Source organism: Phalacrocorax carbo, chromosome 25, assembly GCF_963921805.1.
Source record: "Phalacrocorax carbo chromosome 25, bPhaCar2.1, whole genome shotgun sequence".
NCBI classification, from domain to species: domain Eukaryota; kingdom Metazoa; phylum Chordata; class Aves; order Suliformes; family Phalacrocoracidae; genus Phalacrocorax; species Phalacrocorax carbo.
The window spans coordinates 5,662,504-5,681,039 of NC_087537.1; the positions used below are offsets into that span (position 1 = coordinate 5,662,504).

At 45.1% G+C, this 18,536-nt stretch overlaps 1 protein-coding gene across 6 annotated transcripts in view; it reads right to left on the bottom strand.

Moving 5' to 3' along the window:
• Positions 1 to 202: 202 nt before the first annotated feature.
• The window catches only part of GPATCH8 (G-patch domain containing 8), a 57,210-nt gene continuing 38,876 nt past the window's right edge, over positions 203 to 18,536 (bottom strand). For all 6 annotated transcript variants that reach the window (XM_064473479.1, XM_064473480.1, XM_064473483.1 and 3 more), the window contains 3 exons: positions 15,562 to 15,705; positions 6,103 to 6,233; positions 203 to 5,692 (listed from right to left, as the gene is read on the bottom strand). In XM_064473479.1, coding sequence (XP_064329549.1) covers positions 1,843 to 5,692; positions 6,103 to 6,233; positions 15,562 to 15,705 — 4,125 coding nt within the window. In that variant the 3' untranslated portion in view covers positions 203 to 1,842. The remainder of the gene's footprint in view (positions 5,693 to 6,102; positions 6,234 to 15,561; positions 15,706 to 18,536) is intronic.

Consider the following 18,536-nt stretch of genomic DNA (forward strand, 5'->3'; position numbering starts at 1 on the left):
ACCACCCAGCTCAGCGGGGAGAGCAGCGCCTCGCCCTGGTGCGATGGGAAGAGCTCGCGGATGGAGGAGCCTCCCACGGTTAGAGCTACCCCCAGCCAGTGGACGATGCTGGAAAGAACAGAGAAATCCCTTACGGGACACCACGGGCAGGCACAGCCCCAGCGGATTAGCCCTGAAGCACCTCTCCCTGTGTGTACGATGGCAAGCGGTTACGGGTAAACGGCTCCTCCTTCACCAGAAGGCTCTACGGAAGGGCACAGCTGGGCTGGCACCTGCAAGTCACTCGTCCAAACCCAGGGGCAGGGAAAAAAGAAAATTTTAAAAAAGGGGGTACTTCATACTCTGCCTCCAGTGTCGATTCCTATAAGCAGCTGCTCAGCGAAGGCGAGGAGCGCCGGCAGGCCCGGGCTGCTTCGCTCCACGGAGCCGGCAGCCGCCACGCCGCTCATTAGCTGTTAGAGTCACCGGTGTCGCCCACGCGCCTCACCTAGTCCAAGTCTTGCCTTTTTTTTTTCTTCTGCAAAATGCTAAATGAAATTTTTTTACATTTTATAGTACATAAAAACTTCAAAAAATACATGAGCTTGATAAAATATACATGCTTAGTCATTTTGCATCTAGCTGAAACTATAAAGTTGAACCTTTACAAGTGTCTTATTTCACCTACAGCAAACATATTTACACAAAAGCCACCAGAACAAGTACCACTAGAAGAACTGGCTGTAAAAAATATTATTGCAGTATACTACAAATGTAACCTTTTTATATGAGCTACAAAAAGCAGCATCTTTGTTTACAGAGTTCAGTGCAATTCTTTACATAAAAAAAAAAATCCTATAAATTAATAAGGAAACCATCAGTATTACAGAGGAAAGAATACACTTTACATACCCCGGCCACTCTCCCCAGTCCTCTGTATTGCTTCAATTCCTAACGGGGTTTTTCCTCCCTCTCTCATCCGAGCGTCCCTTCCCCAACACCGCAAGAGATGGAAGTCAGAGTGATTTTTGGTTTTTGCCCACCCCCCTCCCAGGAGAAGAGTGGTCAAAGCCCAGGCTGAACTTGCCAACCCAACAGAGAACCTCCCTCCAGCGCAGGATAGCTGGACAGCGTCAAGGCGCAGCCCTCGCGCAGGAGAACGCTAACGCGGGATGGAGATGGGTTGGAGCTCCGGGCGCACATGCGGCTCCTCTCTTCGGCTTTAAAATAAGATCTTACTTCCACCTTTGCTGCTCACACCGAGAGAAAAAAAAAACCCAAGTATGCGGCGGTAGGGTGCCAAGAAATCTCCTGTAATGCCTGAAAACTGGTACTGGCCCAGCCGAAGCAAGAGTGCGACTGCCCTTCCAGCGGTCTCCGCGCCAGGATCCCCAGCTGTCAGTTACTGAATGTTTTATCACTGATTACAAGCCAGATTCAATCATGCTGACTATTTTAATTAGATGACCTCATTAAAAGGATTTTTAGAGACCTATTAGTGTGTATGAAATCTCATTTATCACATACAAGGCAGCAGAAGGAAGATGACCAAGTGTAAGAATCCAGGGGAAAAGAAGCCTTTCCGAGGGTCCCACCGGTCTACACGAAATGATTCTCGTAGGTACAGTGCTGCTACGTGCATGGAGGTGTCGGGGACGCGAGACAGTCCCTGGGAGCGGATATACACAACGCTTACAACCTGACCCCACCGCCTGCTCCTACCCAGCCCTCGAGCCTTTGGCTTCTTTGGCTGCTAAAGAGTAAAAGGAAATTCCCAGGTCTCACCTGCCAGCTGGATCAACTTCAACCCCTTCCCAAAACACAAAATATTCTCCTTCCTCCAAGGTTACTTCATTTTGTCCTTCATGTGCCATGACTGGGTGGATGCTGCAAGTCCTGTCCTGAGAAAATGGGGTGCAGCAAAGGGTGAAGATGTAACGCCGTAGCAGCTGCTGCAGCAGCGGGTCTCGGGGCAAGAAGGGTTGGATAAAGAGCGTGAGGAACCGGATGAAAAGTAAAGGGGCCCGGATGGATAGCTGACGCCGGAATGATGTGGATGGGGTGGCTGGCTAGAAACGTAGCAGGGTGCCCTGGAATAATGGAGTGGGTCAAGTGGGATAACGAAATAGGTGTTAAGTGGGGCTGGGGTATATGATGAACCTGAGCGAGAGGCTGGGGATGGGGGTGAGGGTGAATCCCGATGGCGGCGGCGGCCGCGGCGGCGTGGTGCTGCAGGATGGCGTGCTGCACGGTGGTGATGGAGGTTGCGGATGCCGCCGCCGGCTGCTGAATGTGGATGGGCTGCAGGGCAGGCGCTGCCGGCGCCAGGGCCGCCGAGGCAGGGAAAGCCTTGACCTGCTTTGCCAGAAGTTGCTGCTGAATGTGCTGCTGAGCAGCTTGCTGCAGCTTGCTGTACTTCTCCATTTCTTCAGGTGTAAAAGTGATCGGCTGGCTCTCAAGCGGCGCTAGAGAAGAATCTTCTCCTCCTTCCTGATCCCCTTCGATGCTCGGCTCCCCACTCTGAGGCACGTAGCCAGGAAAGTGCTCGACATCTGGAACTAAGGGCATCATACTGGTTTCCACTGGGACCGGCTGGTTGCCCCCGTCCATAGGTTCTAGCCCATCGCCATCGCTCGGATCTGAGAGGAAGTTATGTGGCATGACCAGATCTCCAGAACCAAAGCACTCAGGGAGCGCCGGTGCTTCGAGGGGAATGGAGGGCATTTCCACAGCAGGTTCATCACGTTTCTGCTCATCCAGAGGTTTGTCCTGAATTACCATCACCACGTCTTCCAGGAGAGACTGGCCGGCCAACTGAGCCTCCTCAATGCCTTGGGAAACATCCTCAGAATCTGACAGGTCCTGCTCCTCGCCCCTCTCCAAGCCAGACTCTTCATATCTCTTGGTGTTTGGTTTTCGACCGGTTGGCAGTTTCCCAATTAAGGGGAGAACCGGTTTGTTGCCTAAGGAAGGAGGAAGTTTTGGGCCAAAGTAGCCCTGGGGAGGATCTTTGAGCTTTATGCCCACCTTGTTTGCCCCTGCCAGCATCTCGTCAGTGACACACGGCTTCTTCTCAACCTTCCTGGACTGAATCTTTTCCAGGAGAAGTTTTGCAGTAACCGAGTTTCTCTCCTCTGGACTGCAGTCGCCTTCCGAGGCCCTCCCTGTGCCAGAGCTGCTGCTGTTCTGGGAGAGAGAGCCAGATCCTTTCACATCCTCTCCTTTGCCATCCTCTTTCTTCAGTGACGGTCCTTCACTTCGGCCTGTCCGGAAATAGTGAGGAGACTGCGAGCGATAGATTTTGGACCTGATGAAGTCTCTTCTCCCAGACCTCCTCTCTTCAGGGCTCTCATGGCCTCGGGAGCCCTTTCGTGAGAGAGACCTCTGCGAGTGGCTTCTCGTACTGCGGCTGCGATCCCTGCTATAGCTGCGGCTCCGCTTCCAGCTGCGACCCGTTACACTTCGGCTTCTCCTCTTGCTTCGACTGCGGCTGCAGCTGCTGCTGCGTGTTCTGCCCCGGCTCCTTGTTCTTGACCTACCTCGAGGGTGAGTTCGGCTCCTGCTTCGACTCCTCGACCTGCTCCTACTCGAGCTGTAGTCATCCTCAGAAGAGGAGTACTTGCGCCGCTTTGATCTGTGATTTGAGCTGTTGTAGTCAGAGTCATCTTCCGAGTCGTGGGACCGCTTTGAATGGCACCGTGACCGGTCGCTGTAATCACTGTAGCTATCATCCGAGTAACTTCTCCGACGGCTGTACCGGCTCTGGTCCGAGGAGGCGTCAGAGCTGGTCGAATAGGACCTGCGAGAGGAGTGCCTCCGCCCCGACCTGGAGCGGCTCCCGGAGTGGTCGCTGCCGGAGTCATAGTCGTCGCTGTACTGCGACGAGGATTTCTGCCGGCAGTGCTTCCTGTGAGAGCCCTCGTCGCTGTCGTAGTCCCCGCTGCTCTGCCGGCTCCTGCGGCTGGTCCTGCCCAGGGAAGGAGCCGAACACCGTCTCCTCGAAGCAGATAACTGCTGCAGGTCAGCCTTGTGTTTTTTGCTGCCATGCTCTTGGCAGGAGTTACCACCATCCTCTTTTTTACCGCTGCTTCCCTCCTCCGCAGACAGAGACTTCCTCTGGGACTCCTGAGAGAATCGTTTTTTCTTCTGAAAATGGCTACAGTCTTCAGACAGTTCGGTTTTTAGCGCTCGTTCCGATTCAGTAGAAAGAGAGGATTTGCCTTTTTTGTGTCTGTGTCTTTTCCGTTTCTTGGGTTTCTCTTCCCCCAGGTCAGTTTTTCGGCCCTTCTCATCAGCTTCCTCCTTATGTTTACGTTTGTGTTTGCTGGACTTTTTATGCTTCTTTTTCTTTTTGTGTTTATGGGATCTCCCAGATTTATTCTTACCAGTTATGCTTTTACTAGTGTCCTCTCCCTCTCCCTTACTAATGCTTGTCAGACTGGGCTCCTGCTTGTTCTGGGAGCCGCAGGTGGACAGAGATTTGTTTTCCATTTTCAGAGCAGAACTGTTAGCTGCAATTTCTGCCTCCTTGGGCTTGCTTATCTCACCAGATTCTGTGCTCTGAACGTTTTCTTTACAAAGACCCCCAGGATCCTTAGATTTCTCTGTCCCTTTACCTTTAGCATCTTTGTTGCGAGAGAGCTTGAAATCAAAATACAGGGGGTTACAACTGTATGAAACAGATGGTTCTGCTTTGGTAAATATGAGAAGCTCTGAAGGCCACTGGAGAGTCGTGCTCTCATCTTTACTCAGAACGGGGAAAAAAGGTCCTGTCGGATGCTTTGGTCCGTCAGTGACATCTTTACAGCCTGGGACAGGCTGAGCGACTTCTTTACTAGTGTCTGGCTCGGGGAGGTTGCTCTCTGTAAGATGCTTGCTCTCCTGCACACTTGCATTTTCTGGGAGTTCTTTTAGTTCTGTTTTGCTCTGCTGAGCTGCACTTTCAGTAGTACTCTGCTCCTTCTGCTGCCCCATGCTCTCAGCCGCCTTCTCGGTGTGCTTGCCAGGTTTGGGTTTTGGAGAGCTACCCTTTTTAGCTTCATGCGTGGTTTTTTTGTTCACATTGTCAGCTTCCATTTGTTCGGTAGACTTCATGAAAAGTAGGAATTGAAAATTAGGCTTTACTTTACAATGGGCTGGGGGAATATAGTGGTAGTATTCTGGCTCAACTGCCATTGGTCCATCTTCTCGCCTCATCTTTTTTAGTTTAGATAACGTAGTGGCTAGAGACCCACTATCTTTGTCATGTTGGTCATCTTCCTCCACCTTGCCGTCAGAATTATTTGTGCTTTCACCCTCGCCAGATTTCTGCAGGCTCCCTCCATCTGAGGACCCTCTCTCATCCGCTTTTGCTCCATCTGCAGAGCTTGATTCTTCCACGTGGTCCTTGAAAACAGAAGCTATGGTCTCAAGCTTTACCGGAGTCTTCTTCGCAAATGAAAACGACACGCCTATCTTCTGCAGTGGAGTTCCCAAAGTACTCTTAATGCCAAAGCTGATTGCTTGGGCCGCCTGGATGGGCATTTGGCTTGGCATAACCGTGCCACCGACTTGTCCAGTGTTTAGGAAGCCTCTGTCCATAGTCATCTCTGTAGCTTGGCCAGAAGTTGTCTGGATGAAAGAACTGCTGTTGGCTGCAGAATCGTCGTCGTCTCCACCTTCCTCATCCACAGCCACCGTGGTGGTTCTGAACATGGGTCCGCTTCCAGGAGCGCTGTATGAACAAGTTAAAATAGAAAAAACAGCTGACTGCCATTTCTATACCTCTGCAGTTGGGTTTCATACCTGACCTAAAACAATCTTTCACCCATTTCAAGTACTCTTGTATCCAGAAATGCGCATCAAAACAACACTATACAGCCAACTGAACTTTTTATAATATTAAATAACGGAAGAAAATTAGTATTGCTGGATAAAGCAATTTGGGGATGTTCTGGTCTACCATTTTAGTGAGTTCGCTCCTAACAAAACCACAAGATGAGGCGAAACTTCAGTGTGAAGCTTTGCCCTCAAAACTTGCGCAGGATTACGGGAGCAGGAACGGCAGTGCAGTAAAGGGCCGCAGTCCCAAGCAGGACTCCCGTGCACACGCTCCAAGGGCGCTCAGGGATCACCGGCACTCACCATTCAGGCTGTCTCCTCTGTTCAGCCAGTTCGTGTAGACGCCGGAGGGCCTTCTCCTGCTTCCTTTCATCTTTACGTGATCTTGAAGAAACATTGCGAGCAAATTCCCTTTGCTTGAGATCTTTCAACCTCTGAGGCAAAAGAAAGCAGAAACCGATTAGATAAAAGCTGTTTGTTGTTAAGTGTCCGAAAGCATCTCTGCTGTAGCACTGGAAAGTATGCTGTAAAGCCCCTCCCCAGTAACATTTATTGAGCTAGGATGGAGCAACAGCATCTTAGCTCAACAAACCAAATGGAGCACATTGCCATCCTCCCAGTAGCTAAACGAAAAGACAACTGTTGATCACTTTTGGCTGTGACTTCAAGTCTGTGTGTACGCATTTCCAATCAACATTACTGGTTTTCTTTAGCATGTACAATAAAGCTGATTTCAAAGCAACGAGCAAGTTCTGGAAGGAAAAGGCGGGGGACGGGGACGACCGTCTGCTGCTCTTGCAGGGTGCAAAAGTACTTGACAAACAGTGCATGACAGAAGTCTTAATAGCATGGGCCAAGGAACAGACAGGGATTAGCTGGTGCAAGAGAGTTACCCAGGTATTACATCTTACAAAAGCAATGTACAAATTACATTGGAGAAGGTGCCAAAAATCCCTTGCAGATGATTCCGGTAAGCAAATAAATAATACAACATACACCACAACCAGTTACTTGCTTTCCTGACAGTAGTTCTGAGTGGTCTCTCAAGAAACAAAATGCTCTAAAATGCAGTGGGGTCTTTTAGGGTTTAAGATTTGAGAAGGCAGAAACGCTAAGTTCCCCAGAAATCTTATCACGTGAGGAAGCAAACCCAAACCCAAGGAATTTCAAACATCATAATGTCACTGAGGAAACCTAGGTGTCCAATTCTAATAGAAAGCAAACATCCGAGACTTCAGAACATTTTTGAAAGTCCTTGTCTCAAAGCACTAGGAAAAGAGGCTGCTGTTTTTCCTTGCAATACATGTGAAAATTCACAAGACGTTTTTCAGGGTGCTATACAGAAGTTTAAGTAACAGAAAGCAGCAAAGACAGACCTCTACCATCCTAAAGGATTAATTTTTCTTTTCTGGTGCACAATTTGAAACCCTTTCAAAAGGCCCAATTCCAGAAAGTATCATGTACCCAGCTTTTGAAAAAGTTTCCTGTTTTTCAGGCATTTCAGAAGGGCCTGAAAGACTAATGGTACTCAAAACAGATGTCACTTTAGAGAGATCCTCATTCAAGATGTACAAATCATCGGTGAATTCTCAATATACCTTCTGGCTGGCTGACTCTGCCTCTGTAATGGAGCAGAGTCAGGCTGGTACACACAGAAACAGTGGATCTGAAAACTAACCCGAAGTTCAAATTAAGAGGAATTAAGTTGGCCCAATGTAAAGAGAACATTGCTTTGTGAAAAAGAGGAGGATTTGACAAGACAGAGGATTCTCTTACCTAATCGTATTTACTAAATGTGGTTGAGCGTTACCAAAATCAGTGGGGAGGACACACAAAAAAATACAGCTATAGACACTAGTAGAAGGAAACTCACTCTTGTGATCTGGATTCCAAAATTAGAAGGGTTTGCTTTCAATACATCAGCTGAAAACGTCACATCACAAAGAAAAAAAAGAAAGTAAAAATATAACAAGAGTGGAAGAGAGAAAAAATAAAAAGCAAGCATTACTACAGAGGCTCTCGGTGCATCTGCGAGCTATTCTAGGGAGAAGGAGCTGAGCCAGCGAAGCTACGGGACCGAGCTTAGGGAGGCTGGAGCAGCAGGGGGAACGCACAAACACATACACGCACAGACACAGCAATGATCCCACCTGGAATAACAGAGCTACTTTCACCAGGACAAGTAAAGGGCTCAAGGGTTTTGTGGTGTATGTTAAATGTTGAATAGTAAAATTTTTTTCCAAGACGGAGGAAAAAAAGAAAAAATGGATTAAGCAATGCTATCAGCTTTTTCATGCTGATTTAAAAAGTGTATCTAAAATGCTCCAGGAAGTTAAAGTCACCAACAGCTGGTAAAACTATTTAACTGGGGTTCGATGCCAAGTCTCTAGATCACTCATCCATTCGGAAAAAGATATGAGCCATGTATTTGCAAGAGAAATGAAATGTGACCTTTTACTTTGAAGAGGAAGGTGCAATGGTGCACTCAGAAACCCACCTCCACCCCTCAGACATGGCCTGAAACATCTCCCCGTGAAAAAAAAAAACAGGCTCGAAGTCAGTTGATAATGATGCGGCTGCCCACAATGCAATCCTGCCTTCACTACAACAGACAATTTTAGTGAAAACAGAATTAAATGCTCGTTTCCTCAAACGCTGACCTTTGCATGTCTCTGCTCCCCCAAACTTCACACTCTCAACACTTACAAACTAGAAGTGACGAAGGCAATGAACTATCCCAATGCACCGCAACTCCAGAACATGCAACACTCGGCAACACCTAGCTACGCTGACATCCGTGCCTTTTAAGATGATAAACCATTAACTAGAGTTTCAGGACTACCAAGAATTTATTACTCCCCAAATTGGGGGACAGTTGGTCTGTTTTTACAAAGCTGACTTTACAAAGGACTAAGAGATCTCAAGGCTGCGTTTCTTTCCGTCACACAGAGGCCAGAAGGAAGAAGGGTCTTGCTGGGTAAGTACAGGATAGAAAAGCTCCACAACTGCACCACGCCATCTCTGTGGGAATGTAAATTACGGAACACGGCGTAGCTCAGCATCTTTGGCTGACCTAAGATAATGCACCTATCATCAGAAATGATTTCTCAACTTTGCAAGAAGCAAAGTTTCAAGAAACCTGGCCAGACTGCATTATCTCACACCAACGCAACCTGGGGCAGGGGAAGGAGGGACGACAGAAGACCAGACTGCGCATCTGTAACAACAAACCACCACGGGAGCAGACGCAGAAGGCTACATTTGCAGGCAGCTGATTAGCGCTGAATTGTTAAACTAGCCAGAACTTTTCAAAATACCCTGTCAGAGTAACAGTTACTTGGCTCATTGTTTGAAGTGCATAATTGAATCCAGTCATTTATCCACACAGAGAACAGTGAATAACCAGTTAACTACAGCTGTGCCTACCTTCCTCCCCCGAACCTAACTGGGGTGAAGCAGTTAAAAGCCTGAAGTACAATTTTACAGCAGTAAAAGGAGTATATCGAAGCAATGAAATGCTTTTCAGCATACTCCCAAGTCTCAGCCTTCCTAGAAAGCTATCTGAACTAAACTGATATTTAAGCTAGGCTTACACTAAAGAAATCTCCACCTAACCCTTAGGCAAGCGTTGATTATTCTAATCCCCCAAAATCTCTAAATTACTTTTCAGACTGCACCAGATGTGTGGGTGTTCACAGCGGCCGGACGGCCACGGGAGGCGAGTGGCACAGCTGCCCCTTGCCCCCCAACACAGCAAGGAAATTGAAACAAGAATCTATCGTAACCACCCAGTCATTCTCAGGGAGCCGCTCCCTGAGGAACCAACTAAAGAAACTAAGGAAAAGTTCTTTTTCCAACTAGGGAAAAGGAGCCCTGGGAACCCATCTTCTTGGGGTGAAACCAGCCTTTTCAAGTCTTCCCTCAGTGCTCAGCAAGACTAATTTTTTTCAACAGGATCAGAGCCACCAACCTGTATTAAATCAAGTAGCTTCATGCTACTATAGGATTTAAAAATTGGGAAGCATTTTTTCTTCATGGGCAGTGTGTTTTCTGAGGAAGCAGAAGGTTTATCAAAGCAGCAACACATTTACAAACTGTAGGGTGATAGTGACCATGAAGCCAAGAAATACTATTCCGCTGATTTATTACTTCAGCTATAAAAAGGGCCACATCAGTAAGCCCAGCGGACCAGCAAATAAGGACACAAATCACTAGTACTTAAATAAAGTTCATGCAAATTTGTGCACACCAGAAGCAGTACTTCACTACCTCAAGCCTTCCTTCAGCTCGGTATTGTGTTTTATTATTAGCTGCCGCCCACCTCGGCTTTGTAACAAAGAATAGTATTTTAAGCCTTCAGCCTTGTTTCTAACAAAATTACTAAGTCGTCTCTAAATTTCAATGGAAGTGCAAATCGAGCTCTTGTGGAACAGGTTTTCTATAAAATCTGCAGCTGCCTCAGTACTCCAGCACAAAGAGGCTACAGTGATGTGTTATCTCCTGATCACTGCATAGCTCAGGAGGGGCCAAATTGGCATACATTGCCACTACCTTACAATTTTCTTCAAATAGGCTTAAATAAGCAGCACTCTGGCATCATTTAAAACCTCTAGAGATAGCCCATCACAGGCACAGGAAGGTGGTTAAATAGAAGGGGAATGATCGAGATTAAGAAACTGTCGTAACAGGAGAAAATTTAGCGCATGCTGTGGCAATCGTGAATGAGATTTTGCTGGGGAGACGGTATCGAGGCAAGACCTCCCCGGTACCGACCGGCATGCTTTTCAGGTCCTCAACCTGAAAAAGTAACCAGTGGTAAATGGATTTTCTCAATGTAAGCTGAACTGAGGCCATTCAAGAGGCATTCTTTGCTTAAAATTGCAGAGCAGAAAGAGATCATGTTATTCTCAGACTAAAAGCAGCACTCTGCTACACTGCTCTACTAGACGTGAAGATCCGAGACTTTCATGACAAACTTTGTATTCAGGAGAGGCACAGACTGGATCCACATACAGTGAGATTTCTGCACTGGCTCGAGACAGGAGGCAGCTCATGTGACAGCACAATCCCATTAGAGCCTGCTCCTCCCCTGCTATTGTTCTCAAGTCTCTCTGCCAATTCCTATTAAATAAAATAATAATGTACTTTTCATTACACGCCAGCAGACTTCTGGCTTTCTGAACTTTTGACATATGCTCGATTCTTTGCCACAAAAGCTTCTGGGAGTGAACTGTACCATTAGCTAAATATGAGCTCAAAGGATGGCAACCTTTATAGTTTTATGTAAGTGAGAACACAAGCTCTGCTCATTTTTGGTAAACAACATTCTTTGCACGCTCATAAATGAAGTGAAAAGAGCAGAGGGGAAATGGCATGCAATTGCAGTGTTATTTCATCTTAATTTCTTCCCTGACGCCTCATTTTCAACTTAGGAAAACAGACCGTGCGTTAATGCAATGCTGATAACCCAAGGACACAAGTCTGCCTGCCCTGCAGCAGGCTAGCACCGCTTGTAACCAGCGTCCAGGCCTTGCATGCTGAAGACTTACTTTATTGAACACTCTCCACATATGAGTGCTCTTCTCCAAACACGTTTGCCATCAGCAAACAACCAGCTGGACAGCTAAAACTGGGTTAGGAAAAATACTGTGGGTTTTTTGAGGGTAAAGCATTTCTAGAGTAGAAAAGCCAAGTAACACCAAGCATCTTAAAGATTCTCTCCTCGGTATTCTACATTCAGGTTGTGCTTGAAAATACAAGTTTTTGGGAAGCACAAGTCCAGTTCTCCCCAAACCAAAAAGTTCAGGGTTTGGATTCAGAGCACTCATCAGCCACAGCAGTGACTGTGGGGTTTTTGTTGTGCTTCAAACAGATCCCTCCCCCATGGCATTAGAAGCAAAGATCCAGATAATTAGGGCATGAAGAGAACCGCAGATCTATAGCTTCAGACCTGAGTTCCACCCTCTCTCCCAAAGAACTTCTTTATGGAAATGCATTCCTTTTGTCCCTTCATAAAGAGAATCTATGCAGAATTCATCATCTACACCTCCAAAATGCCACACATTTAGAAATAAATAAAATGAAAGCTACATAAAGGACTGCATTTCAATACTGCCTAGTGTTCTCACAGTTAACCTGGCAAAAGTTCACACAGGAACATGTTTGTTTTTCACACTGAATTCAGAAGGTGAATGTTTTTGTTCTGTTGGGTCAGTGACTCAGTGAACAGCTCAACCCTTCGTCAGGCATGCCAGCAGGAAAGAGGTGACCTTATATGAGGTTCCATAAATTCTCAGGTGAAGTAAAAATGGCCCAGACCAACAGTAAAAGCTGACTGCAAACACTACATCACTTACACGTAAGGTAATTCCAACCGTGACAATTTTTGCAAGCTGCTCTAAGTGATGAACGATACAGATTAGGCTTATTTGATAGGAATATACAAACTGGGTACAACCGCAGATAAGGTGACCCACATTTATCTTCATCCAAATCTAACATGAAGTGTTCTGTCTTGATGTCAAAACCCAAAACTGAATTAAGAGCTCACTCTATGTAATGCCCTAAGGATACACTCCCACTAAGTCCAGAGTATTCTAGGACTGTGGGAGCTCTCAAGCATCTCGACACCATGTATCTGCAGGAAAGCAGCACAAAAATACACTGGGTCCACCTTCGCTAGCCAAGTTCCTCGCTAGCTGCGGGACAAGTTTTCTTTTCACATTTGCCTTCTTTGCATTTGTCTGTTAATTACTATTACTCTGTTGACAGTCAGAACTGTGCAACATCAGAGGCAGGGGTCCTTCATAAGCTACCAGTCCTTCTAATTACCCGGAAAAGAAAAAACTAAAAACAAACAAAAAAAACCAACCACAAAACAAAACAAAACAAACCCCCACAAAACCAAACATTAAAGATATCAGTAGCTTTCCAGGGTACAAGAAGTTCGGACATCTATGGTTACAGCCTTTTTCAGTAGCTCACTGAAGGATCTTTAAGGGAACTGAGTTTATTTTTCCTCTTGCAGTACCATCTGTATGAACTCAAATTGCGTTTAGTCCTCTGGCCTCCCCCTGAGAGGGACTGACCATTTGGTGAATAGACCGGGTTACTGTTCTTTAAAACATCTGTACTTCTCATTTCAAGTATCAACCTAATTTAAATAAAAAAAATAAAAAAAATCTAGAGAACAACATTGCACACCTCCAAAAGATGTTTAAAAAACAATGGCTTAAACAGGCCAATGGTTTGTGATAATAAATTGAAGATTATTTTCCTGGTATAGGTAATCTAGAAATACTGCCTTTTGGATAGAAGCTTGGTGCTGAGATCGATTCAGACATATCCAAATGCTATACGAAACCAGTACAGTCAGGAAATAATAATAATAAAACCTCCCCTTTAATTGTTTGGTGTTGGAAAGTTGGTGGGTCCAAAATATATCCGGTAGGGATCAATACACTTACCTATCGTCCCTGTTTCGCAATAATCCTGAGTTCCTTCCTGGAATACAAGACAGTGTCTTTTATAACTCGGGAGGGGAAAGGGATCTGAGGATGGAACATCTATTCGCAGGGACAGCCTAATGCTCACTGAGCCACCGAGGGAATAAGCAAACACTTCAATGTCGTGGGTATGTGTAACTAAAAATACTTAAAAGCAAAAATGATCCTGTGGAAATCTGCTCAACAAGCTAAGAAAAAGGCAAAAACGAAGCAGTGCTGCCTCAAGAATTACTGCTGAGAAGACAAAACACTGCAGATAATATATACACCAAGCCAGTTTGCTGTAATTATCTAGGATACCGTAAGGTCTCATCTTTCCAAGAAAGCCTACCGATTAGCCTACTTTTAACTACTTAGTTACGGTTTTCCTCAAAAAAATTAAGTTAGCCTTTATGTAATCTTGCCTTCTTGTCCAAAGAGGCAAACTACAACACATCAGTGTGCAACATATTATGAAAAGCACAGCACTTTTTTCCTTTAAACTACCTTAAAATTTAGAATAGACTGTTAGAAATGAGCCTGTCTTGAGTGGTAACGAACAACAGAGTGAGATAGCGTGACTTATGCAAATTTACCTTCATTATTTCTAGGTGGTTTCAAGTTCACTTACTGAACACTGACCCAACAGGGTGACACACATTTCAGCATGACATAAAGCTGGACAAGCAATTTTTTCCCCTATGCAAAGCACGATCGCTTCCTCGTTTAAATCCCTGTGTAACTAGAAATTAATGCTGGGAGACGTAGCGAGAATTTGAAGGCTCATTTTCTCCAAAGCCTGCCTGAAGTTACTGCAATGGATGCAAATTATCCAAGAACATCAATTCATCTAAAAATTACCAGCAGTACCGAGCAACTCCCAAATTATTTCTACCGATGAGAAGACTACGCCACCCTGTGTGTTCCCAAGATATTTTTCCTTCTGGTCACTCTTCCTGCACCCCATCTGACAACTCCTTTTATACCAGTGAGGGGTGGTTGCTTTCCAAGCTTTGTTTCTTCTTCCACAGTATCTCTAGATGCTAAAGAAACTCTCAGCCTTGCCAACCTCATGTCAGTCCCCTTATTAATCACCTAAGGGTTTTAAACAGGAGTTGACATAATCACACTGCATCACCACGCTGTAAGAATGTGACACAAACAGGTCCTTCCACCTCCTAAACAGATGCATATAACTGCACTCAAGTTTCAGCCAAGTTGATGGAAAACTTCAGATGAAGTACGCTGCTATCAGGTATCACGACTGTGCCGCCAGCTTGCTCAAAGCAGCCTGTTTTCCCAATGCAAAGTAAATGGATTAATTTCTGCTCTTAATTCTATTAAACCACAATTCACCACAGTTCTCAAACAGAAACTGCCCTGCCATGGGATTTCCTGTCAGACTCCCTTAGTGAATTTACTTTGAACTATCACATCCTATACCTAATACACACACACAAAAAATTGTACTCTGTAATGCCAATTCTTGTTTCTAAGCTGTTGCTTCACTGCTATTTTGCAAGGTCTAGACTCTACAGCACATCCTCCAGAAGCTATCAGCATTTTAACGGTTGTATTGTTAGAATTTATGAGTAGGAATATCAAAAAACCTCCTTTGAGCAATTTCATCTCTAGATGAGTACAACACCGCTATCTGCTGTACATTTACATCTCATTTAGCAACTTCAAGTGGTCAAATAGATCAGGCTAACACATGGACTTTTATTATTTACTGTGCAGGATGAAGTGTCATGGAGATACTACCGTACATCCCTGCCTTGGGAGCAGAGCCAGTTCTGCACAGATCCTGAATCCACCTTCTCCTGATGGTTACAGAATTTGGAAAATGCTCCCTTTTTACAGTTCCTTTGACACAGCCCATTATTTCCTAGTCTGTTTTCAGTAACTTGACAAAGCACAGACTGAAGTATTAAAATGCACACGTGTGGCATAATATCAGTCTCCACAGTTGTACTACATTAAAAGCTGATGCAAACTAGGAGCCATCCATACCCATTGCTCTCTTCCCAGTTTAGCAGCAGCCCTTTCCTGCCCGTGGGTCATTCAGATGCCAACAGTGAGTTGTATTTTTTGTTTGTTGTTTTGAGTTTTTTTAAATGTACGGTGGGCATAAGAATCTTAACCAGTGACATAAAACACCTATCCCTGGGGCTATCAGGAAAATAGATACACTGGGGAAATTCAGAGTGTTAACCACAAAACAAGACCGCTGCAATGAATATAAAATTGATGAACTGTGCTATCAACACTTGTTTACCTGCTTGTGAGCATGATCGTAAGAGTTTATGTGGTTGTCAAACTCTTGATGCTTTTGATACTGCTTGTCACAGAGTTCACAGTAGAAGTTTGCTCTGAGGTCTTCCAAAGCCTTGGCAATCGCCTTTTCTTTATCAACATAATCCTGCAAAATTAACAAAAAAAATGCTTCTGTTAAACTTCCTGTAACACAAACTGGAAGATGATGAACTAGTCCTTTAAGGAAAAATAGCCCTTAAGAAAAGCTTAGTGTACACTGATGATTATATTTATTAAGCTGACCAGTCTTTGCAAATTAGAAGGAATGAAGGATAACTTTGCAGTACTACGAACCAGCCTTGACCCAGTTTTCTAACAGAGAACATAATCTTGTCATTAGCACAGGTATCAGTAAAAGGAGACTGCTTTAAAATAAATAAATAAAAATTAATAAAAATCGATCTCATGCTGATGGCAGGGAGGCAGTTGCGGCTGCAAGAGGAGATCCTGCTGGGTTGTCTGAGATAAAGAGAGGTTCAAAGCCTCAAGCTCGCACATAAACAAACTGGCAGCTGCCGGCTCGCGGAAGATGCGCAAAATACGCATTGAACCAAGAAAGATCTCTGCTTTTGGAACAGAATCTTAGAACTTTAAATGCTGATGCTTCCTCCATTTTGAGTGCTAACAGATGTCTGCTTGATCTCAGTTTGTCTGCAATTCAGCAGGGAGGCACACAGATCCGTGGCTGGGAAAGCACAGCTCAGAAACCGTTGAGTCTATTTCACTTCAGTGTAATTTTTCAGTGAAATCTTCCCAGGAACAATGCTGTCCATTAAGCTGAGCTCAAATACAGTGATTACACTGGGAGTGGGTACAGGTAGTGGCCATTGAATAAGGGAGGGAGAGAGAACGCTTTAGAGGTTGCAGTCAGTTGTTTTTTTTCTTAGAGAATTCAGCATTTGTATAGATGCAAAACCAAACCTCCAGACAAAGGTGAGGTGTCTAAATTAGCAACGGTCACGTCCTCCTCTCTTTTGCTATAAAGAAAATAGCAATTTTTGGACTGGCAGCAGCAAAAAGCTCCGGGACTCTGTGGAAATCCCAGTCCCTCAGGTGGCTGTAGTGGCTTGAAGTCCCAGGGCCTGGAAGCGAGCCTGTGCTGCTCCATGAGCCCTGTCCCCAGGGCACGGCCACAGCCGAGGCAGACCTGGGGGGGCTCGGCAGCCGGTGGGGGCTCTGAAACACACCTCACGCGGAGACACGCACTAACCTCAGGGCTAAGCAACTTCCTCCTCGAGCCAGGTCGTTTCAATTACGATCCCACCAGCCAAATTAATAAAACATCGCCACTCTTTAAAAGCAAGCTGGGGAAGGTTTACTGTAACAAGATGGAAGCACTTATGCTGATGCATACTAAAAAAAAAGCTACAAATGCAGTATTAAAAGTACACTGTACTAACACCAGCCTACCCCACAGAGCTATTTACCATATGCATTTCAACTGGAATAAAGATAAATTCTATATAAAAAAACCAGCCTAACATTTGAGAAAAAAGCACTCAGAGCTTAAGAGTTTCTGTCTTCAGTACAAACTCCTTATGGGAAATTTCCTTGCATTAGCAAGAGGACCTAGCAAATGGTTAAAAAAAAGATATACTATGAAAGCTTTTTTTCTTTTTATTTAAGCTCTTGTTCAAGGCAATATGGTTTCTCCCACTTACCACATCAAAATTACATTAAAATAATATTGCTGAGCATGTTTTCTAAAATGCAAAATTAATGTAAAAAATTTCAGCACCCGGGTGGGGTGGTGGGAGGGAAATCTGAAAAATTTTACTGCTAAAAGGTGTTTTTCAATTTAAAGCACTGTTCACCTTCTAAATAAAAAAATCTATTTCAAGTTCCTCCTTCCATCTATTACTGGAGGCCCTTGTTAAGAAGAGAATAATAATAATAAAAAAAAATAATCAACAAAACTATCTAGAGGTTTGAGCCCGAAGCAGGTCCCCAGGAAGACAAGAAAGGAAAACAGAGCAGCGTGAGATCCACAGAACAATGGCATTTAAGGTTCCCCTGAAACCCTGAACAAGCTTCCTGCGCCATGGGTAGTTTTTTCTTTTTTCTTTTTTTTTTTTTTCCAGAACGCATCCTGTGGCTAAACAATGAAAACACAGCCATTTCAGTGATCAGAATCTCTACAAAAGAAGGGAATTAAAGAACATTTCTTGCTTGCTTCTTGGTTGCAGAGTTATCTGAAATCCCTTTGAGACTCACTGAATGGCTAATCAGGATGCGGCCACAGTTGGCAATTACATAATGGACTCCTGCGGAGCAATGAAAAAATTCCGCTTGCAGAGATTTTCACAGATTGATATAGAAATGCAAGAGCCTAACGATAAAGCATGCTCATAAAAACACATCCCAGTTGGGAGAGACTGCTACTGCTCCACAGAGTTCCTGGAAAAAGAAAATCTGTGCTGAGAAATGGCAGGAAGACAAAGCAGTCAGAGCAACGCATGTTCGACTGCGTTTGAAAAAGACAATTGCAAAGCCCAAGATCTTTACTATAAATTGCACCGCAGACCTGAGACAAAACATCATCACATGCAATTCACACAAGAGCTGCTATCCACCACTCCGAAACGAAGAAATCCGTTGTACTCGACAGCTGCTGTCTGAGGATGCCCAGCATCGCAGCTGGGGCTTTGCTGCAGAGAGGGAGCCGGGCTTTCGGCCACGCGCCGCCCGAGACCAGCCAACCTCACGGCCCAAGCCTCCCTTTGCAGCGTGCGAGCAGCATGCCGCCCAGCGGGGGATTAAAAACAACAAAAAGGAGAAACATCTTCAAGGAGAGTGTGCACCTGGACGCAGACCGGCTGCATAAGCCCGTTTCAGAGCACATTTGTACTCCGTGTGTGCGCCAGAAGAGATCGTTATTAGTTTGGAGCTGAACGCAGTTAATTAGCTTTAAAAGTAATTACAGTGGCTTTTATTTTT